Here is a 23,869-nt window from a genome sequence, read left to right as displayed (position 1 = left end):
AGGCCACAGACCATATTTTCATTCTGGGGCCACAGGTTGGGAACCACTGATTTAGTCTAGAAGGATTTATGACAATGATGGGCAACCTTTTGCACTTGGTGTATCAAAATTCACCAAAAAACCTAGCATGACTTGGGTGGTGTGTCACTTCGAGAAAAAAACCATAATTTCACAATATATATAGTTTAAATAACAACAATATATAATTGTAATATATAACTGTATTTAATAAATCAAAAACTATTTACTACCATTATTTCCATGTACAACTATCTATGGTACCTGTAATATAATAATATACTATAATAATAATAGAATAATAGAATGATTATATATATATGTTTACTCCATGGGAATTATGCACATTTTATATATATATATATATATATATATATATATATATATATATATATATATATATAGTTGTCCCTCAGAGTTGTCCCAAGTGGCAAACTTATCTAGTGGAACCTTACAGAACCCTTAACAGGCCAGTTTGCATTCTTATTGTCTAGGAACCCTTTAGTCTTACGGGGATTGAGCTTAATTTTTTAATGCACACTCACACTTTCACTCACCTGAGGCACCAATTTAGAATTTCCACAACCCTCCTTGGAAGAAAGATAGCAGGGAGCTGATTTAGCACCACAAAATCAATGACATTAAACACTCCTGCTCCTTGCTCCTCAGCACTTTTATGTAGATGTTGAAAAGCAAGGAAGCATGAGAAGTGACTTGAAGCCACCATAAACCTACTTGACCATAACAAGTTTATTTGACATGTCAAACAGACTTCTATCAACATGGTCTTATCAAATCTACCTCCCAACCAATGTGTCAAATGCACCATAATATGAGATATCCACAAGCCTTGTCCTGGATATCATAGATCAGTGATGGCCAACGTATTACACCCGTGTCAGCACTGACACGCCTAGCCATTTTTGCTGACACGCTGTTGCATGCAGATTGATTGCATGACTAATGTCTTTTGTAGCCAAATTTGGTGTGATTTGGTCCTGTGGTTTTGTTGTTTACTCCATAAGAATTATGCACATTATATATATATATTACTCCATGAGAATTATGCACATTATAGATATCAGGTGACAGATGTGGGCAGGAGTGCTCTTTCTCCCTTTTGGCTCATGTGCCTTTCTGAGAGAAAGCAGATCTAGCCATGCCATACTGTAGTCACCTTGAGATAACACGGTATGTATGGAAGTTCCTTCAGCAAGGACAACACAGAGCAGCCTTGTTGAGTGGGTTGGTCCCTTGGCTCATGTGATTCAACAACACTATTGGTTATGGTTATTTTTGTTCTATAATCCCACTTGCCCTTTGAGATAAACTGGGAAATTTCTTTTATGCATCCTGACTGTGATGTATAAGAAAGTCTCCTTTGTAGTGACTCCCAGCTGTGTAACGCCCATGCTTCCAAAGAACCATCTGCCTATCTTCTGTTTGTTGTTATTTCACCCACTGCTTTAGACACTTCAGTTCCAGGAAGCATTTATATGTCATGCTCTCTGTTTTAGTCTTGCATTTTAATGCTGTGTACATTTCAGGGAACAAAAATTCTTATGTATATACAGGATTGAAAGCTGACAGTAATATCTTATGCATGTCTATCCAGGAGGATGTCAACTCATTTGAGTCCAGCGGACTTACTTTTGGATAAGTGTACATAGTATCACACAACCTATATAACAGAGATAATCTGACTGGGATTTAGGAATGCAATAGCAACAACAACAACAACAACAACAACAACAACACTTTATTTATATTCTGCCCTATCTCTCCAGAGGGACTCAGGGCAGATTCCAAACATAAAAAGCAAACATTCAATGCCTGAACACAACAACAATATAACCCATAATAACAAAAATTAACAACCCAACATATAAAAACAATGTATTCATACACTAAACTATTTATTAATTCCTGTTTGCCTGGGTAAAGGAAGGCCTTTTATTATCCCAGATTTATTTACTTCGCAAGATTGTTGTGAGGATAAGACAGAGAATACTTTTATGTGACATTCTGAACTCATTAGAAGAAAGCCTGGATAAAATTTAAATGGCATTCAAGAGGCCCCACTCACATAGCTCATTACCATTTATTTTGCACAAACTCACACCAAGTACCAATAGGTGTAGGATTTGAACTGGCATCCAAGCTTTAGTCAAGATCTTGAAGTCAGAAATCATTATGTGTCTCACATTCATAGTGGCTGCTTTGAAACAGATACAGAAATAAAGCCAGGGATCAAATCTGAATTGCAGAAGGAAATACCAAATGTATTTAAGGACCATCATGCTAATATTTCAATCTGACAGATTTCAGACAAAATACAATCTGCTTACTCCTGAAAACACATGCAGCAAACCTAATGTCAGCTTGCTATTGGGTAACCAAAAAATAAACAGAGAATGCCAAATGGACAAATTTAAACCCAAACTGCATTTCAGTTAGCCCACTAAATATAAAATGGCTTATTTATGCTAACAGCACACCAGGGTGTTAGAGGTGAAGGTTTACGGATGCAAAAGATAAAGCATTGCCTCCTGTACAAGAAGTCCTTCTATACTCATCCTGCTTATGTCCACCTGAAAAACAACTACCTGCAGATTGTCACACTCACATTTTGGCATATTTAATAAAACAGTGTAATAAGGTATCCAGATTAATGTTTGAACCAGGAAAGAGATTAGGACAGATCATTTTGGCCAATGTTGCTTAAGATGTTCCTTTAACTGAGGGATAGTTGGAAGCTGTTGTTTGCACACATGACACTTCAGAGGTAGATTCAAGAGTGCGGACGTATTCTTATCTACAATTACTCTTCCTTTCTTCTTCACCATCTTTATTACATCTGAATGGGAATGGGGAGAAGGAGACTTCAGATTAAAGTTCAGCAATATTCATAGCTTTAAAAGTTATAAGACTCAGCTGTCAAAACATTATCTCAACACAGAGAGTTGGTTTAGGACTGAAATTCCCACAGTCCCTCATCAGTGGCTCTGGTGATTGCATCAGACAGAGACTATAAGCCAAAAATATCTGAAAGTTGATTGACCAAACCCAAGCACCGAGAAACAGTTCTCTCCCCCAATGTGCATGGTAAGAAAACTAAGTGAAATCTCTTGTGCTTATTATAAACAGCTCCTTTTACCAGTAGCAATATATTTAAAAACATTTGCTCTTGAGCAATGTGCCCCAAATATACATTAGTGCAGAAACATACTCTTACCCACATTTATACTGAAGGGACAATCTTACCTCTGTTCTAGAAAAATTATATACCGTAAAACCAGATAAAACTATACATTAGCAGCATCTTTAGTTAGGTCACAGTGTTCATATACAAAATGAGGGGATTATGCTATCCGAACTGTCCCCTCACTTACTATCATCCAGTTACTTTCTCCCACCTCGATATTAGTACCAGAAAAGCACTGTCAGAAAAGTGCCTCTCTCAATATTAAAACCAAAATTCATCTGTGACTAATGCAAATTTTAGATTAAGCCAATGTGGATGCAGTCACCATGAGGCTAGTTTAACACAAGAGACATGGGAAAAAAATCAAAAGAAAAAAAATTACAATTAGCTTTAAAATAGATTTTAAAAAGAAATGACCCAACCTTTGGAATCTATGAAGTATTCTGTGGTAAACGAATTCCAGTGCTTCTTGGTTTTGAAGCATTCAGAATCAAAATCCTGGCTGATAACATGAAGATGGAGGTGGCTGAGAAGAGAGAAAAAACACAGAAAGAATAATTCTACCGTCTTACCAGAAAGGAGGGATATGCTATCTGTGGCTGTCCATATGTTGGGATGCAAATCTCATTCCTCACCATCAGCTATGCTGTTCAGGAGTAATGGTGTAGAACTCCAGCTATATCTAGAGAACTACAAATTGACCACCTGGTGATCGAGGGACAAAATACAAAATGTTAAAGGCAGCCAAAACACCTAGGAAGTTGTTGGGTCCTTCACTGCCAAGAGAGGAATTCACCCTTGGTTTTATGAGCAGCTCCATAACAACTGGTTCGTGTTGTACAGGAGCTTTCCTAATCCTGAACCTCCTTTCCAACACAGATTCATCACCTGGACAGATCTTGAACAATCTGGAGCAGCTGTGGAGTTGCTATAAAAACTGGGTGTGGATTTCCACTCCACAATAAAAAAGCCATCCTTGCCTGGGCCATTCTGCTCTTAGAATCATGGAATCATAGAGTTGGAAGAGACCTCATGGGCCATCCAGTCCAACCCCCTGCCAAGAAGCAGGAAATCGCATTCAAAGCACCCCCAACAGATGGCAATCCAGCCTCTGCTTAAAAACCTCCAAAGAAGGAACCTCCACCACACACTCGGGCAGAAAGTTCCACTGCTGAATAGCCTCACAGTGAGGAAGTTTGTCCTAATATTCAGGTGGAATCGCCTTTCCTGTAGTTTAAAGCCAGTATTCTGCGTCCTAGTCTCCAGGGCAGCAAAAAACAAGCTTGCTCCCTCCTCCCTATGACTTCCCCTCACATATTTATATGTGAATATCATGTCTCCTCTCAGCCTTCTTTTCTGCAGACTAAACATGCCCAGTTCTTTACGCTGCTCCTCATAGGGCTTGTTCTCCAGACCCTTGATCATTTTAGTCAGTCCCTGTTTAACCCAGAACAGGTGAGGAAAAACCAACATTAAAACCAAGGGCAAATTAATCACCCCACGATAACAGAGACACCAAACAGCTTTTTGTGACACAACAGGTAGGAGCTGATTGGTGAGCTTTTGGCAGGAACAGACCAAGACCTGTCAATCACAAGAATTACCTTTACAGTTACCACTGGGGTACATATCTATGTTCTACATGGCACAAACTCACTCTGAACACAATTACACATTACCTCATGCTGGGAATAGCATGGTAGCCTAGTCTAAAGCGCAGCCAATCTTTCTCAGGACACTGCTCGATTATCTTCTCTCCAACGGTATGCATGTGTTCCAAAAGTTCAAGGTGCTCCTGAGTTACGGCATTCAAGGTAGGGATGGAATGCCATGGTAGCACTAGCCAGTGAAAGCGAGCCTTTGGATATTTATCCTTTATAACAACGGCCTTTTCATCCTTGTACACCTAGAAGATAGACAAAGAAATCCATGTCTACATTGCAAACTGATGCTATTGTCATGGAGAACAGCAGTAATTCTCATACAGGCAGTCCCTGAGTTATAAACACCTCTTACATCCAATTCAATGTTAAGAACAAGAGTAAGACAACAAGAAGTGAGAGCAAATCTACCCCTAGGTAGGAAAGTTCATTCTTGGAAGAGTTATCATGATGAAAAGGGGTCTTCACTGAAGTTTTATCACCAGTCTTTGTTTCCACAACAAACCCATTTTTTTTCCAAAATCCAATTGTCACAAGGACAGAAAGTGAGGTGAAATCTTTGGAACAAGGACACAGACTACAAAACAAATGACACAGGGATATTCACCTCTTCCCTATGCTATCCAAAATAAAAGATATGTTTTTGGATGGAGTTACACTTAAAAACGTACCTGTTCTGACTTACATACAAATTCAACTTAAGAACAAGCCTACAGAACCTATCTTGTCTGTACCCTAGGGTCTGCCCGTATTTAAAGTTTCAGTCAAAATAAACATGAAACCCTTACCTGCATACTAGGATTGTTCATGGAAGCCTTAAGACCTTGAGCCCAGTACGCTGAATATTCCTGAAGGGTAAACAAGAAAACCTAAATCATATGGGAATATTTCTTCAGAATTTAAAATAAGTTCCAATGAGTTAAGTAAGCCATGTTTTATAATTAGCATACTTAAGAACTGAATTGTAGCTAGGCCACACTGCAAGAATAGTGAAAACAATTTTAAGAGATCCCTAAAGATCTTCTTTTGAAAATAGACCTAATTCCAACGTATTTGTTACTCTGAAATCACTCATGGAAACAAATAGTATTAGAAACATGTCCTTCATTGAAAAGTATCAGCAATTTGGATGGAGACTTGCTCTAACTAATAATAAGATTCAAAATGCTAATGACCCAAGGAGCACTCTCCAAGCTTTCCCATCTATTATATGCATCCCCCCTCTTTGAAGCAGTCAGACATCTAAGCACTTTTTGCTAATATTTCTCTTATGTTTCCCAATTAACAAGCCATGTATACACTTCACACATAACAGTATTGTTATCAATTAATCCTTACTCTCTCAGAAAAATGGGGAGGGGGCAATTCCACCTCCTCATCATCCAGCCCCCTGCACATCCCCCTGGAGAACTGATGGGTTCTCCAGAACCGATTTAGAAAGGGAATTATGGGGGTAGGGGAGCAGAGGGGAGAGGAATAATGTCAATATACATTTCCTGGGATGAGGTTGGATTCTGACCTATGCCAGTTTAAATTATTTTCCTAAAAGGATTGCAGTGGTGGCTTGGTGTCCTTCCATACAGCCATATAACCCAGAATATCAAGGCAGAAAATCCCACAATATCTGCTTTGAACTGGGATATCCTGAGTTCACACTACCATATATTCCAGTTCAAAGCAGATGTGGGATTTTATTCAGCTGTGTGGAAGGGGCCTTAGAGCAGGTACTGAGGGTTCTCTCTTTAAAAGTTCTAGTTTTCCTCATAGAGAGAGAATGTATGTTAAACCAATCAAAGTCAATAACAGAAACCAGACGGGATCAGATATTAAGGGAAGGAAGGTGTTCCGTTAAATGAAATGCCACCAAAAACAACATCTGGATCTGTTGTTTGGTAACAAGATAAATGCACTCCAGTCTACCTTCCTTATTGCTTATCATCCTAGATCCTTCCCACATCCCCTCAATACCTGTGCTACAGGAGCTGTTGCATCCTATGCTAAAATATCCATTGCCACCAATAGCTCACCTTTTTGCTAGAAATGTTTTCATTTGACGAAACAGAACTACTGTCACTGTTTTGCTTGGAACATGAGCCACAGCCTCGTTGCTCCATTTTGACTTGTTTTCCTGAGGATTTGCTTTCCACGTTGCTATTTTCAGACTCCTCTTGCGGCCTCTTCACACCTTTCACTTCTGCTGCTTCCCGATCAAGACATGTTCCCATCTCTTCTGAGAACTGGATAGTGTATGGATAGAACTTATTGACGAGATGGAGAACTTGTCCTGGCTTCAGTTTTTGTTCCTGGTCTTTGCCAACATCCACTAGATCAATACTGGTTGGATTGACTCCTATCTTGGGAACAAAAGGAAATGCCAGCATGAACATTAGTCACCACACCAACATGACAGAGCTATTTGGTTTCTACATCCCATTAGCTGTACACTGGGATTAACGGAACCTTCTTCCACTGGTGGCATAGCCCTTAGCAACTAGGTGAGTAATAGGACAAATTCTTATCTCTCCACACTGCCATCTGTTAGGGTTGCTTTGACTGTGCTTTTCCTGCATGGCAGGGGGTTGGACTAGATAACCCATGTAGTCTCTTCCAACTCTATTATTCTATGATTCTATATATATTCCAGTTCAAAGCAGAAAATACGGGATTTTATTCAGCTGTGTGGAATGGGCTTGTGTTTAAAGGCTCAACCATTAGAAAACTCTTCTTAGTCTATGGAAGGCCACGTCTATACTGTAGAATTAATGAAGTTTAACAGCACTTTGACAGTCATGGTTCAACACTATGGAATCACGCGAGATGTAGTTTGGAGAGGCAAGAGTAGTATTTGACAGAGGAGCCAAAGACCTTCTAAAACTACAACATCCGTGATTCCATCACACTGAGCCTGGGCAGTTGAAGTGGTACCTAACTGTATTCTACAGTGGAGATCAGGCATGGGCAAACTTCAGCCCTCCAGATGTTTTGGACTTTAACTCCCATAAATCCCAGCCAGCTTACCGGCTAGTAGGAATTGTGGGAGTTGAAATCCAAAACACCTGGAGAGCTGAATTTTGTTTATGCCTGGTGTAGATGCACCCGAAATCAAACAAAAGACACATTATGTGATGACCCCTCCCCAGTCCTCTCATTTTCTGTAACTGAAACAGAAGCCAAGCTTTCATTCCCCAAGGTTTTCCTTTTAGTTAAGAGGCATATGTTTGGCCTTGCTACCGGGGTTGCCTAGGCAATGACCTAACACAGCACTAGGAATTGCAGAGAAATCAAATGTATCTTAACAAAAAAGCTGAGCCCAAAGCAGACAAGAAGAGAATTCCCTAAATATGTATTAGCTCAGTAGTGGAGGGCAGACTCTGTGCAAGAAGACTAGGGAGGCTTTTCCTCCTTTTTATATCCATTAAAATATGTTTGAAGATGGTAATCAGCAAAGGCGGTGACATTTTCTGATCACAATGATATCCTAGGGTTATGTGTGTATAATTTATATCGTATCTTCCAATGTGCATGAAGTTGGTTCAAATGCATTGGCTTTTCCTGAAGAATACTGGAGAATGTAATTTTATGAGAATGAAGATAATTTTTATTTTTAAAAATAGATACAACATCAAACCATTATAATAATAGACAGTATACAGGATTCCTCAGGCAGATGGTGACATTCAAAGCTGTTAGGAGCTTATTAAATGTGCCGTTTATGTTATGTCCCATGCCACTACCAGAAAAAAAGCCATCAATTTGCAGAAGATGCTCTATAATCATAAAGATTTTAAACAGATATGAAATTGGAGGGTTAGTCAATGCATTCTGAAGATATTAAAAACATACAATCCTGCTCATGACAGAGTTTCAAAGGTAGTTAATACAGGAAAACAAGTATTTTATTCTTTAGTTCAAGCTTCAGGAATTACCCAGGGAGCACTGAACAGAAAATACTAAAAAGAGAGGAAATTGACATACCTGTTTAACTGTGACATAACCTTTGTTGTAGTCTGCTTTTAGCTGAACTAAAAAGAAAAACAAGAGGAAACACCATCAGAATGGTAAAGCCGAACAAAAGGTCTGCTAGCCAACAGGAAAGTGAAAGAGAAAAAGAAGCGATGCTTGGATACAATTTAATTTTATTACAATGGCAAAAAACAGTTCTTCTTGGTAATTCTAACAATTTGTTCTCAAAGAAAGTTAGTCCACCATGAGCTTACAGAAAAAAAATGCAGCCACAAAACTACCATGCAGCTATATCTATAAGTAGCCAAATTAATGCTATTACAGATATTTAAATTTTGTTCCAAAAAGTTTTTACTTCTTTCCAACTGTCTGTATTTACTGAGAAGTCTTCAAATGCTGTTTGTCCCTGCCCTCCTCCCATATGAATGTTTTTTCTTTAGATACAGGAAATGGCTTTTCCAAATCATGTTAGTGTACACTACACACACATGCACTAAATTTCTTCAGGTTTCAGCTGCTAGCTACAAATCAATACATATAGATGCAAAATACCATTATATGACTTTCTACTCATTCTGCTATTCAGACTGTAAAAGTTTTTGATTATGTTAGGAATCTGGTTTTCTAACAATGATAATGAGAATCATTATGCGATTCAATGTTATGAAAAGTATTTTTACTTTACAGGCAGTCTCCAAGTTACGAACAAGATAGGTTCTGTAGGTTTGTTCTGTTCTTAAATTGTATTTGTTTGTAAGTTGGAACGGGCACATTTTAAAGTATAACTCCATTCAAAAATAGCTATCTTTTAGTTTTGGATAGCATAGGAAGGTGTCAATATCCTAGTGATGCTTGCTTTCTGTCCCTGTGATAATTAGATTTTGAAAAAGTGGCTTGGTGTGGAAACAAGGATTGGTGAAAAAGCCACAGTGGAGACACCTTTTCCCCATGATAACTCTTCCAGGAGTGAATTTTCCTTCCAAGGGATAGATTTCTCTCATTTCCTGTTGTCTCATCTCCATTCTTAACTATGAGCTGTTTATAAGTCGGATGTTTTACAACTCAGAGACAGCCTGTATTTTTAAAACCATTATGATCAGTTTGGTACTGTCTTGATTCAAAAGCTGATAAAAGACAAAGTTTAAGTCAGATCCCTCGACATACACAAGTACCGCAAACAGATAAGAGACCTCAGCAATGTATAAAGATGTAAGGAATCTCTTTAATACAGCAGCAGAACCTGGGGACTCCTGTCACAACAGGCAACAATCAAGAATTTTCCAACAGTATCTAGTTTCTGTTCCCCTGCTCTAAAGAAAGTGTGAGCTACACTGTCACAAAATATCCTTACTTGCCTCTGTGAGATGTAGGGAGTAATGACAGCAATCATGTTTTATTTTCTTTTGTTACAGCCAGGAAATCAAAAATGGTTTCTTGACAAAAACCAAATGAGTATAGGAGTTAAGGATCAAACCAGATTCTTCAGCAAACCTCAGTCTCTTAGCCAGCACACAATGCCACCTATCCTAGTAACATATTTGGCATCAAAGCACTTATGCCCCCATGCCAACAAAGGTAGAAATCAATTTGCAGTGCAATCTTAAGCATATTTACTTAGAAGGAAGAAGTACTGGGTTCAACAGGACTTACTTCCAGGAATGCTTAAGGTTGCAACCTGAATCTCTACTTTACCTTGTCTTCGTGAACATTTCTTGTCTGTTATTTCCGTTTCGGGGCCACGCCCTATTACCACCATTTCTAAGTGTGGCAATTTAATTCGTTGACAGCTTCTATCTTTGCTCACTAGCCAGCACACACGCATTGTTCTCAACGGGAAGAAAAAAAAGAAATACTCCATTTTATTAAATAAACATATTTTAACTAGGAAGAATGATTGATAGATTATACAGAACATCCATATTCTATTCGAGAGTAGACATAGGATAGGGATTTAACTTAATCTTAAGAATCTGTCCAGGTATAAATGGAAAGGAATATGAAGCTAAAGAGTCAAAAATGTCAATAAGGTGAAAAATATTTTCAAGATAAAAAAACCCAATTGAAAATATTGATCAAACTCAGCGGTGTCAAACTCAGGGCCCTTCCACACAGCCCTATATCCCAGAATACCAAGGCAGAAAATCCCACAATATCTGCTTTGAATTGGGTTATCTGAGTCCACACTTTTCTGGATTTTCTGCCTTGATATTCTGGGATATAGGGCTGTGTAGAAGGGCCCTCATTTTAATCAAGGAGCCCATTCAGCTTCATGGTTGCCTTCAAAGGTCCACTTGTAATTGTAAAACCATATAAATATAACTATGTTGCACTAGCATTGAAACTTCGTGGAGACAGATAAAATGACCTGGGGTGGGGGCGGATTCAGTTTGCGGGCCTTGCATTTGACATGTGTAATCTAAATTTATGTCACACTTGAACTGGAAGAACTAATTACAAATAAATAACAAGGATGTGTAGAATGAAATGCACTATTCCCTGTCTCAAGAAGACAGGAATCAGGTGGTGAGTGACAAATATTTGTTTACATGTGCCTGCTTTTCTACACAGCCTGTAGAAAAAAAAAGAGGCAAGGAGTGGTCACAGAGAGCAAGCAGCCCGCAAAGCCTTTTGTTCTGTTTTTATCCTTAAGTCTTATCTGAATGTCCCAAAACCTTTGCAACCTTTTTTTTCCTGGTTTAAAAATGATAAAAAGTCAATAGCTATTCTGGTTAGTTTACAATATGTATCTCTAGCCCTCACATCCTTCCAAAATCTAACTGCCACAAAAACACAAATAGGAATTGAATTTGGGGAGTAGAGGTATTGCTACCCCATGATATAGAAGGCTCTCGTTCACCTGAGCATTTACTATCTTAATACATAAGGTTTAAGTATACCTGTAACATAAAATCAGCAAATCACAAATTAATAGCGGTTTCCAGCAAGATAACTGGTTCACCCTGGAGCAGAGTTCTTTTCTCACCTCCCTCCAAGGAGAAAGGCTGACAACCAGCTCCTGTCAACTTTAATATACAATATTACATATATTTCAAACTTTTCATTGCTGAAAAACTTGAGTATGTATATTCTGAGTGTACAATGTTTCAGGTTTCTTAAATATAACTTTTATCATAAATGTAGCTTCAATTACAGAAACTAAGCAGCTGAATTACGGCTGGGACATCCGCTGGGGATTTGGTTCCAGGGCCTCCAGTGGATACCAACGTCCATGCTCAAGTCCCATTTAATGCAATGAAGAAGTAAAATGGTATCCCTTACATAAAATGGCAAAGCTTTTTCGAATATTTTATTTGGAGAGGGGATCTCTTCAAGATAACAGATAGTGGTTACTGTGGGTATAGAAACCCGACTGTATGTTCTCAACTCTAAATGTATTCACTGAGAGGAGGGGGTGAGCCCCAATGCATTCAATGGGACAATTTCTAAAAACACAAATGTGCTTTACAGGTTTTTATGACCAACAAACAGCACAAAACCTCTTTATGTAAATGGTAATTTTTGAACTGAAAATATGGAAATGGAAACAGTTTTCGTTTCCAATGTAAACACTTCAGTAAGTTAGGATCTTTTTTAGTTTAATATCTGAGCATGAGAAGAGCTTATTCCCTTCCTTACTAGTAGGCCTGACTCTCAGGAGATAAGGGCAAGTCTACAGTTGGCTGTAAGGGCCCTTCCACACAGCCATAAAGCCCAGAATATCAAGGCAGAAAATTCCACAATATCTGCTTCGAACTGGGTTATCTGAGTCCACACTGCCATATATTCCAGTTCAAAGCAGATAATGTGGGATTTTATTCAGCTATGTGAAAAGGGCCTAAGTCTTGCTTTGTAATTCACAAATTTGTTAATCAGTGCATATCTGTAAAAGCAACCTGAATAACAAAAAAAGTCTGTTTCTGAGAATGGACTACTGAACAAGGTAGCACAACCCAGCAATTGGTCCATGAGACAGGACAACTTTTCAAAAATGTGGGGCATGAATGAAAGGTGAGAGAGGCACACTTGGCAGTAGGTTTTGCCCAAACCGGAAGAGCTCCTTCTGCCTACAAGAATAGGGAAGAACAGGAGCCAGGGACGACCAAGGACACGTAATTAGGTGGTTGGGGGTGGCCAAATTCCAAGCTCACATTAACACCTTAATTCTCTGACCACAACCCTGACAGATTGACTTGGGGCCTTTCCACACAGCCATATAACCCAGAATATCAAGGCAAATAAGCCACAATATTTGCTTTGAACTGTGTTATCTAAGTCCACACTGCCATATATTCTAGTTCAAAGCAGATAATGTGGGATTTTATTCAGCTGTGTGGAAGGCACCTCAGTTAAGGTTTAACCAGGATAAAATTTCACTCTAAGTACACGGGGCTCTTAGTATCCACTGGGGGCCCTTCCACACAGCCCTATATCCCAGTATATCAAGGCAGAAAATCTCACAATATTTGCTTTGAACTGGGCTATCTGAGTCCACACTCAGATTATGTGGGATTTTCTGCCTTGATATTCTGAAATATAGGACCATGTGTGGAAGGGCCCTGAGACTTGGTTCCAGGTCCCCATAGATACTAATATCCGTAGATGCTCAAATCCTATTACATGCAATGACCTAGTAAAATGACATCGCCTATATGAAATAGCAAAATTGAGGATTGCTTTTTGGATTTTTAATTCCAAACTGTGGATGGCTGAATCTGTGGATAAGGAGAGAGGATTATATTGAGCGTGAGAGATTTGAAACTGAGATTAGATCTACACTGCCATGTAATCCAGTCTTTGAATCCAGTTTATCTGCTTTGAACTGGATTATATGAGTGTACACTGCCATAAAATCCAATTCAAAGCAGATAATCTGGACTCAGAAACTGGGTTGCGTGGAAGTGTAGATGGGGCCTAAGGGCCCTTCCACACAACATGTCAGGAGCAACCGGAGTTGCTTCTGGAGTGAGAGAATTGGCCATCTGCAAGGATATTGCCCAGGGGACGCCCGGATGTTTTTGATGTTTTACCATCCTTGTGGGAGGCTTCTCTCATGTCCCCGCATGGAGCTGGAGCTGATAGAGGGAGCTCATCCGTGCTCTCCCCGGGTGGAATTCGAACCTGGCAGCCTTCAGGTTAGCAACCCAACCTTCAAGTCACATCCCCTAGACCACCAGAGGCTCCTGCACAACCCTATATTGCAGAATACTAAGGCAAAAAATCCTACAATATCTGCTTTGAACTGGGATATCTGAGTCCACACTGCCATATATTCCAGTTCAAAGCAGATAACCTGGGATTTTATTAAGATGTGTGGAGAGAAGCATACCGTATGTTTCCTGGACAGGAACCAATGAGGATCCTGGGTAGCTGCCATCTGTGTTAAAAACCTGCCATTCTTTCGAGGCATTACAAACTGGGACCCTTCCACTGTCATATAACCCAGAATATCAAGGCAGAAAATCCCACAATAAGTGAGATTCTACTGTATTATGATATTCTCACTACTGAACAAATTTGGATAATTAGGGCCCTTCCACAAGCCATATAACCCAGAATATGAAGGCAGAAAAGCCCACAATATCTGCATTGAACTGGGTTATCTGAGTCCACATTCAGATAACGTGGGATTTTCTGCCTTGATATTCTGGGATATAGGGCTGTGTGGAAGGGCCCTTCATCTCCCAGAGTTCTTGAGAGTGGGCTAACCTTTGCGGGGCTTCTGGGAGTTAAAAGTCCCACAAATCCTTAGACGCTCAAGGGTTAGCAGAATAGTTTAAGAAGAGTAACAGAGGCGTATCCTCAACACGAATGCTTTCTGAGCCTATAAATGACGTCCTGGTCATTCTCGCGCCATTCTCTCTGCCAGCCCTCCCCTGAAACCCAAAGGCCGCTTCCTCAGCGCACGCGCTCCTTCCTTCCTCCCTTCCCGCCGCTTCCGCTCACCTCCACGCGGCCATCGCCACCGCCGTAGCCCCGCCCCCCGCACGCACTTCAACTACGTTAACCAATCGTCGCTCGCTTGATCCGAGCCACAACTAATCACAGCCGTTCTGTGGTGCCCGGCTTAGCCGTCTCCACCCCAACTTCCGCGCCGGAAGGAAATTAGTTAAGTTTGTTTTGAGGGGAGGAAAGAGAACATTCAGGCCGATGTGTTGTCGAAGGCTTTAATGGTCGGAATCACTGGGTCGCTGTGAGTTTTCCGGGCTGTATGACCATGTTCCAGAAGCATTCTCTCCTGACGTTTCAATGTACAGTAGAGTCTCACTTATCCAACATAAACGGGCCAGCAGAACGTTGGCTAAGCGAATATGTTGGATAATAAGGAGGGATTAAGGAGAAGCCTATTACACATCAAATTAGGTTATGATTTTACAAATTAATCACCAAAACATGTTTAACAACAAATTTATCAGAAAAAGTAGTTCAATACGCAGTGATGCTATGTTGTAATTACTGTATTTACGAATTTAGCACCAAAATATCACAATGTATTGAAAACATTGACTACAAAAATGCGTTGGATAATCCAGAATGTTGGATAAGTGAGACTCTACTGTATTATGATATTCTCACCACTGAACAAATTTGGATACTTAGGGCTCTTCCACACAGCCATATAACCCAGAATATGAAGGCAGAAGAGCCCACAATATCTGCATTGAACTGGGTTATCCGAGTCCACATTGACATATATTCCAGTCCAAAGCAGATAATGTAGGATATTATTCAGTTGTGTAGAAGGGACCTTTAGAGCCCCGGTGGCAAAGTGCGTTAAAGCACTGAGCTGGAGATTGAAAGGTCCCAGGTTCAAACCCCAGGAGCAGCATGAGCGGCCACTGTTACCTCCAGCTCCTGCCAACCTAGCAGTTCGAAAACATGCCAATGTGAGTAGATCAATAGGTACCGCTCCGGCGGGTAGGTAACGGCGCTCCATGCAGTCATGCCAGCCACATGACCTTGGAGGAGTCTACAGACAACGCCGGCTCTTCGGCTTAGAAATGGAGATGAGCACCAGCCCCCAGAGTCAGACATGACTGGACTTAACATCAGGGGAAACCTTTACCTTTTAGAAGGGACCTTGGTCTCCAGAGTCTTGGCCCAGCATTCAAACCACTACACCATACCGATAAATGACTAGTTCATAAATATATGGGGATGGGGCACTGAAAAATAGATTGCATTATTATGTTCATTTAGCTATGGGTTTAAAGGTTTTCCCCTGACATTAAGTCTAGTTGTGTCCAACTCTGGGGGTTGGTGCTCATCTCCATTTCTAAACTGAAGAGCCCGCATTGTCCGTAGACACCTCCAAGGTCATGTGGCCAGCATGACCGCATGGAGCGCCATTACCTTCGCCCTATTGATCTCACACTTGCATGTTTTTGAATTGCTAGGTTGGCAGAAACGGGCTAATAGCGGGAGCTCACCCCACTCCCCAGATTCGAAACGCCGACCTGTCGGTCAGCAAGTACAGCAGCTCAGCGGTTTAACTGGCTGTGCTATTGGGGGCTCCTCAACAAGGATTAGTAAGGCTTAGAAAACTTTATGGGATCTGTTTTTCCAAAGTATAACTGTAACACTGTTTGTAATAAAATGTTACTACTGAACTGCAGTAACACATTTCCTATGCCACAGTCCTTTGTTTCTGAAAAACCTTTGTGGGGAAGTGATACTACACAGCTGTTGTACTTCCCTTACATTTCATATCTGACATTCTCCTGGGCCCTGAATTATTTGCACTGTGGCTGGTACTGAGATCACCAGATTGTGTTACACTTGGGTTTCTTGTACCACCTTGTTATAGGCATGTTAATTTATGCATACAGAAATCCTACCAAGCCCAACCTCCACATAGGGGTTTAAAAGGGGATTTAGCTTTCTTTTTCTTTTTTTTGGGGGGGGGGGATGTTTTAAAAGGTAGCTTCTAAATCAGGTGTGGAAATCATGCAACCCTCCTGCCTCTCCCAGTAGCCAGCTTATCCAGTAGAAAGTAATGCTGGATGCTATAGTCCAGTATTACCAAGAAGGTTGCATAAATCTCATTAAAAATAAATATATATCATTGTCATCATTGATGTATACAGCAGCATCAGTGTACATTGTACTTTACAAGGTAAGACAATAAAGAAGACAATCTGCCAAAGACATACAACATAACACACACACACATATATATGGGAAGGAAGAGGTTATGCAAATACAATACAATTATAAAATGAATTATTCAGATACATTTTTAAAAAATGCAATACAAAGTAAACTCACAAATGCATGTGACATAAATATATGAGATTGTGAAACAACACTTTGAAAAACAAGTTTTAATTTAAAGTTAAACAAAGAGAGGGAAGGAGCAGTCCATAAAGATTCAGGGAAGCAATTCCAGAAAGTTGGAGCAATAAATAAAACAAAATAGATGAGCGAAGAAAGAAGAAATCCCTGTCTGAGTGAAAAGCCATGAGTTCCTAGGATTTAGATCTTGAGCAGACTGGTAAATACGGGGGCTGAAAGATAGGAGGGAACTAGGTCATGTAGGCTTTATGAGTTCAGCTAAAATGCTTGTACGTGTTTGAATCCTAAATGAACTGGGCAATCAATTAAGAAATATAACAAGTGACGTAACAAGATCAAAACAATAGGCCAAAATAAAAATCTCAGCATCTGAATGTAAATTAGAAAACAGTGGGTTAAGGTGAGATAAAAGATCAGGTGAAAGATTGTTACATTAGACTCATAGAATAATAAAGTTGGAAGAGACCACATGGCCCATCAAGTCCAATCCCCTGCCATGCAGGAAAAGCACAAAGCACCCGTGACAGATAGCCGCCCAGCCTCTGTTTAAACACCTCCAAAGAAGGAGCCTCCACTACACTCTGAGGCAGAGCGTTCCACTGCTAAACAGCTCTTACAGTCAGGAAGTTCTAATGTTCAGATGGAATCTCCTTTCTTTCCTATAGTTTGAAGCCATTGTTCCACATCCTAGTCTCCAGGGCAGCAGAAAACAAGCTTGCTCCCTCCTCCCTATGACTTCCCCTCACATATTTATACATCATGCCTCCTCTCAACCTTCTCTTCTGCAGGCTAAACATACCCAGCTCTTTAAGACACTCCTCATAGGGATTCATGGTCTCCAGAACTTTGATCATTTTAGTTGCCATCCTCTTAACACCTTCCAGTTTGTCAATCCCTCCTTTTAACTGTGGTGCCCAGAATTGGACACCGTATTCCAGGTGAGGCTTTAAACAAAACTGAATACAAAGGCACGATGACTTCCCTCTAAAAGTCATTGTGCCTTTTGATGCAGCCTAAAACCCTGTTGGCTTTTTTAGCTGCTGCATCACACTGTTGGCTCATGTTCAACTTGTCTACGAAGACACTGAGATCTTTTTCACATGTATTGTTGTCTAGCTAGACATCAGCCATTCTGTATTTTTGCATTTCATTTTTTCTGCTTAAGTGTAGTATCTTACATTTGTCCTTGTTGAACTTCATTTTGTTAGTTTTGACTCAGCTCTCTAATCTGTTAAGATAATTTTGTATTCTGATCCTATCCTCTGGAGTATTAGTGATTCCTCCTAATTTGGTGTCATCTGCATACTTGATAAGCACACCTTCTAAACCTTCATCTAATTCATTAAAAAAGATGGTGAACAGTACTGGGCCCAGGACCAAATCCTGCGACACTCCACTAGTTACTTCTTTCCAGAATGAAGAGGAACCATTGGTGAGCACCCTTTGGGTTCGGCCTTAACTAATTAGAGATCCACTTAATAGTAGCATTGTGTAGCCCATATTTGACTAGTTTGCTTTCAAGAAGGTCATGGAGGACCTTGTTCAAGGCCTGACTGAAATCAGGATATGCTACATCCACAGAAATTCCTGCATCTATTAAGCTTGTAACTATCAAAAAAGAAATAGGATTAGTCTGGTATGACTTGTTTTTGAGAAATCTATGTTGAGTTTTAGTAATCACAACATTCCTAATGATCTGCTCCAGAATCTTTTCTGGCATTGATGTCAAGCTAACTGGATAGTAATTGTTTGGGTCCTCTTTTTTCCCTTCTTGAAGACAGGGATAACATTTGCCCTTCTCCAGTCTGCTGGGACTTCTCCTGTTCTCCAAGAATTCTCAAAGGTTGTTTCCAGTGGCTCTGAAATGACTTCTGCTAGTTCCTTCATCTGGCCTTGGAGATTTGAATTCATCTAGAATAGCCAGGAATGTGTGGTGGCTGCACAACTCCAGGCATTCTTGGTAGACACCGATTTTCTAGATCCAGCGCTGTCTGGCTTTAGGCCGGGACATGGTACCGAGACAGCCTTGGTCACCTTAGTCGATGATCTATGCGGGGAACTGGACAGGGGGAGTGTGTCCCTGCTGGTTCTGCTGGACCTCTCAGTGGCCTTCGATACCGTCGATCACGGTATCCTTCTGGGACGCCTGGTCCACACTCTGGTTACATCCCGTCTGGACTACTGCAACGCTCTCTACATGGGATTGCCTTTGAAGACGGCCTGGAAGCTCCAATTAGTACAACGGGCGGCAGCCAGATTAATAACTGGGGTGGCATAAAGGGAGCGCACCACCCCCCTGCTAAGCCAGCTCCACTGGCTGCCGATATGCTACCGAGTCCAATTCAAAGTGCTGGTCTTGACCTATAAAGCCCTAAACTGTTCTGGCCCAATCTACTTGTCTGAACGTATCTCTTCCTATGAGCCAGCAAGATCCCTAAGGTCATCTGGTGAGGCCCTGCTCTCGGTCCCGCCTGCCTCACAAGTGCAGCTGGTGGGAACGAGGGACAGAGCCTTCTCGGTGGTGGCTCCCCGGCTGTGGAACACCTTCCCTAGAGATATTCGACAAGCTCCAACACTTTTGGGCTTCAGAAGAGCCCTAAAAACATGGTTATGTGCTCAGGCTTTTAATGAATAATGGCAAAGATGACACGGACTGTCTTATAGCTAAAGCACGAGGTTTTTGTGGACTAATGGATCTGACTATTTGTTTTAAAATTGTTTTAAATTTTTTATATTGTATTTAATAGTTTTAATTGATTTTATGTACTGTGTAATTTTGATCTTGTGTAGGCATCGAATTACTGCCATTGTAAGCCGCCCTGAGTCCCTTTGGGTGAGAAGGGAGGGATATAAATGTTGGAAATAAATAAATAAATACCTATTTTGGGTTGCATTTCCCCTATTACCTCTTCCACTCTATATTGCTCAGGTTGAACACCAATCTCTTTTTGGGAGAAGACTGAACCAAGGAAGGTGTTGAGCAGCTCTGCTTTTTTCCTTTTCTTTCCTTTTTCCACTGACATAACCAAATAACATTTTTTATTGTTTTTAATCTCCCTGGCAAGCCTGAACTAATTTTGCACTTTAGCCTTATAAACCTTTTCCCTGCATATTTTTTTAATTCTTCTATGGTGATTCTCCCCCCCCCCCCCCCCACGCCATTTTCAATATTTTTTCATGTCTCTTTTAAATCCTAGCTCCATTAAAAGTTCTTTGGACAGCCATTCTGGTTGCTTTACACTTCTCTGTTTGCAATTGTGTCTTCAGTATCTCACTTTTAAGAAACTCCCATCCGTCATTAACTCCCTTCTCTTTTAGTATTCCTGTCCATGGAATCATGCTCAGTAATTCCTTAAATTTCCTGAAATCAGCTTTCCTAAAGTCTAGAAAGTATGTTTGACTTCTCTTAGTTTCCCTCTTCCCTTGTATCACAAACACCAGGATTGACAGGGTCCCTTTTCTGTAAGGTGCTCTGCAAACTGATCCTGTTACTGTTTTTCCTCTTCATTTTGAACTGGGTTGTATAGCTCTAAACTGGCCTCCTCCTCAAAGACACCCCCCCTGCATTCATCAAGGATAATCCAGTCAGATATGTCCAAGACCCCCTCATTCTCCCTAGTGTGTTCTTGTTCTGCCACTTCTACAATTGGGGAAAGAGTCTCTGCTTCATTCTGTAACTGCAAATTCCATGTTTCTAAACTGTCCTCCTCCCCAGAAACATCCCCCATGCATTGATCAAGGACGATCCACTCAGTTGTGTCTAAGAAGCTCTCAACCTCCCCAAAGTATTGTATTTCCTCATCATATGTTACTGGTAAGAGAACTTTAAATCGATTGTGTAACTCCAGATTAACAGAAGGAGTCACAGAACGATGCCTTAACAATACACTCACCACCTTATAAACAGGTACCTAGCCTTTAAACAACATACAAACAAACACTCAGCTTTCTAGTGCACTCTAAGATACAAGGCTTACCTTGAACTAAATGGCTTCCTGCTTCCTCTTCAGATGCTAGCATAAAATATTGAAAACTTGTCTGGAAAATAATCAAGGCATTAAATTATTACTTTACAGAGGAATAAAGCGGAAAGATCTGGTTGGCAATATCATAACGAAAAAGGCACATGACTTTCCTACAGCCTCAATGTGAGGAACAAAGGACAAAGAAAAAGCAAAAAATAAAACCAAGGCAAAATGCTTCTTTTCCAGGATACACAAGGATAGTATTAACAGTGACGGAGAATGTATGTTGCAAATACGGCTTCGAGGGAAAAACAAGGAGTTGTCTTTGCCATATTAAGTTTTAGGTGACAGTGAAACATCCATGTTGAGATGGATGAAAAAAAAGTTCAGTCTCAAAAGGAAGTTCTGCAACTGGAAAAATTAAGATTACTGAAAACCATAAGAACAAATAAGATTACCCAAAGATAATACATGAAGAAAGTAACAAGGGGCCAGAACAGAACCTTGTGGAAACCTAATTATTATTATTATTATTATTATTATTATTATTATTAAACTTTATTTGTACCCCGCTAGCATCTCCCGAAGGACTCGATGCGGCTTACAAAGGCCAAGGCCTCAACACACAATATAACAATACAAAACAAAAGGCAAATTAAAAACAATTAAAACAGTATAAACAACAAGCAATAAACAATACGCTAAAACACAATAAAACTGGGCCGGGCCAGAGTAATGGGTACAAGATTAAAAGTGCTGATGTGACAGGTGATATATAAGGCTTCTAGGGCAAGTGCACAGTGCGATATACGATCTTAGTTCTAATAAAGTGCTTATGGGACTTGGTATTGGAGATTTCCTATTAATCTGGGAAGGCACATTGGAACAGCCAGGTCTTCAAGTTCTTTCTGAAGACTGCCAATGTAGGGGCCTGTCTGAGATCCTTGGGGAGGGTGTTCCAGAGTCGGGGGGCCACCACAGAGAAGGTCCTGTCTCGTGTCCCCACCAACCGCGCTTGCGACGCAGGCGGGATCATGAGCAGGGCCTCTCCAGATGACCGAAGTCATACTAATACAGTATTACTATGTTGTTGTTTATTCGTTCAGTCTCTTCCGACTCTTCGTGACCTCATGGACCAGCCCACCCCAGCTCCTTCAAGGTCAAGCCAGTCACTTCAAGGATACCATCCATCAATATTACTATACTATGACAATAAAAAGGTAAAGGTTTCCCCTTGACATTAAGTCTAGTCATGTCTGACTCTGGGGTGGTGGTGGTGATTGTGGTGCTCATCTCCATTTCTAAGCCAAAGCTGGCATGACTGCATGCAGCACCGTTATCTTCTCGCTGGAGCGGTACCTATGGATCTGTTCACATTTGCATTTTTTCGAACTGCTGGATTGGCAGAAGCTGGGGCTAACAACAGAAGCTCACCCTGCTCCCCGGATTCGAACCGCTAACTTTTCGGTCAGCAGGTTCAGCAGCTCAGTAGTTTAATCCGCTGCACCATCAGGGGCTCCTTACAATGACAACAGGTGAGTTAAAATATAAATGCACTGGGTAGCATGTATGGAAGAAACTGTTCAATTAGAAAACACTCTAAGGACCCTTCTACACAGCCATATATCCCAGAATATCAAGGTGGAAAATCCCACAATTTCTACTTTGAACTGGGTTACCTGAGTCCACATTGCCATATATCAGTTCAAAGCAGATAATGTGGGATTTTATTCAGCTGTGTGAAAGGGGCCTTAGGTATTGCTGGTTGGCCTAAGAAAGGTAAGAGCCTCCAAAAGGGATTATGGTGTTTGACGGTGGACATCTTAGGTCCCCTTCCACACAGCTGTATAAAGTCCACTATGAACTGGGTTATCTGGTAGTGTGGACTCAGATAATCCAGTTCAAAGCAGATATTGTGGATTATCTGCCTTGATATTCTGGGTTATATGGCTGTATTGTATTAATATTGTATGCTTCATGTTGATTTTATCGATTTAGTGATAATTGAGGTTTTATTGGTATAATTGTTTTATTGTTGTATCATTGATATTTGATTGTTTTATCAGGCTAGGCCCCATGTAAGCCGCCCCGAGTCCCTTCGGGGAGATGGGGCCGGGTATAAAAATAAAGTTATTATTATTATTATTATTATTATTATTATTATTATTATTATTATTATTGAAGGCCCCTTAGGCCACTTCCACATAGCTGTATAAAATCCCACATTATCTGCTTTGCACTGGATTATATGGCATATAATGCAGGGCCCTTCCACATAGCCATATAACCCAGAATATGAAGGCAGAAGATCCCATAATATCTGCTTTGAACTGGGTTATCTGAGGGCCCTTCCACACAGCCATATAACCCAGAATATCAAGGCAGAAGATCCCATAATATCTGCTTTGAACTGGGTTATTTCTGTCCACGCTGCCATATAACCCAATTCAAAGCAGAAAAGGTGGGATTTTATTCAGTTGTGTGGAAGGGGCCCGAGTCCATACTGCCATAGAACCCAGTTTGATGTGGATTTTATACAGCTGTGTGGCAGGGGCCTATGTTATATGGCTGTGTGGAAGGGCCCCTAGATTTGCCTGAAAAGTGAGTAGACACCTCCTCCCGGGTCAACAAGGACAGGCCAATTCCAATGAAGAGAGGCTTCTTTGTGAGGACGAACCTCCCTGCCGCGTTGCATTCTGGACGCTGAAGTCTTTCTGACAGGGCCAAAGAAAGGCGTTGACAGGAATTAGGGAGGCATGCCGGGA

General features: G+C 40.6%; 1 protein-coding gene across 4 annotated transcripts; it reads right to left on the bottom strand.

Annotated features, from left to right (window-relative positions):
- Positions 1-1,759: 1,759 nt before the first annotated feature.
- On the bottom strand, positions 1,760-23,866 carry aptx (aprataxin). Of its 4 annotated transcripts, XM_062971719.1 has the most exons (9): positions 23,782-23,866; positions 21,117-21,177; positions 10,540-10,673; positions 8,860-8,906; positions 6,912-7,238; positions 5,673-5,732; positions 4,903-5,129; positions 3,646-3,749; positions 1,760-2,875 (listed from the first exon to the last, which is right to left on the bottom strand). In XM_062971719.1, the coding sequence occupies exons 3-9, from the start codon at positions 10,667-10,669 to the stop codon at positions 2,721-2,723; spliced, it is 1,050 nt and encodes a 349-aa protein (XP_062827789.1). In that variant the 5' UTR covers positions 10,670-10,673; positions 21,117-21,177; positions 23,782-23,866; the 3' UTR covers positions 1,760-2,720. The 4 variants fall into 4 exon arrangements, with proteins under 4 accessions (XP_062827789.1, XP_003224681.1, XP_008114832.1 ...); XM_003224633.4 differs by lacking the exons at positions 21,117-21,177; positions 23,782-23,866 and adding an exon at positions 14,791-14,912; XM_008116625.3 differs by lacking the exons at positions 21,117-21,177; positions 23,782-23,866 and adding an exon at positions 14,554-14,778.
- Positions 23,867-23,869: the final 3 nt, after the last annotated feature.

The sequence above is a fragment of the Anolis carolinensis genome, chromosome 2 (genome assembly GCF_035594765.1).
Source record: "Anolis carolinensis isolate JA03-04 chromosome 2, rAnoCar3.1.pri, whole genome shotgun sequence".
In the NCBI taxonomy this organism is placed as follows: Eukaryota; Metazoa; Chordata; class Lepidosauria; order Squamata; family Dactyloidae; genus Anolis; species Anolis carolinensis.
This window is presented reverse-complemented; position numbering and strand designations above follow the sequence as displayed.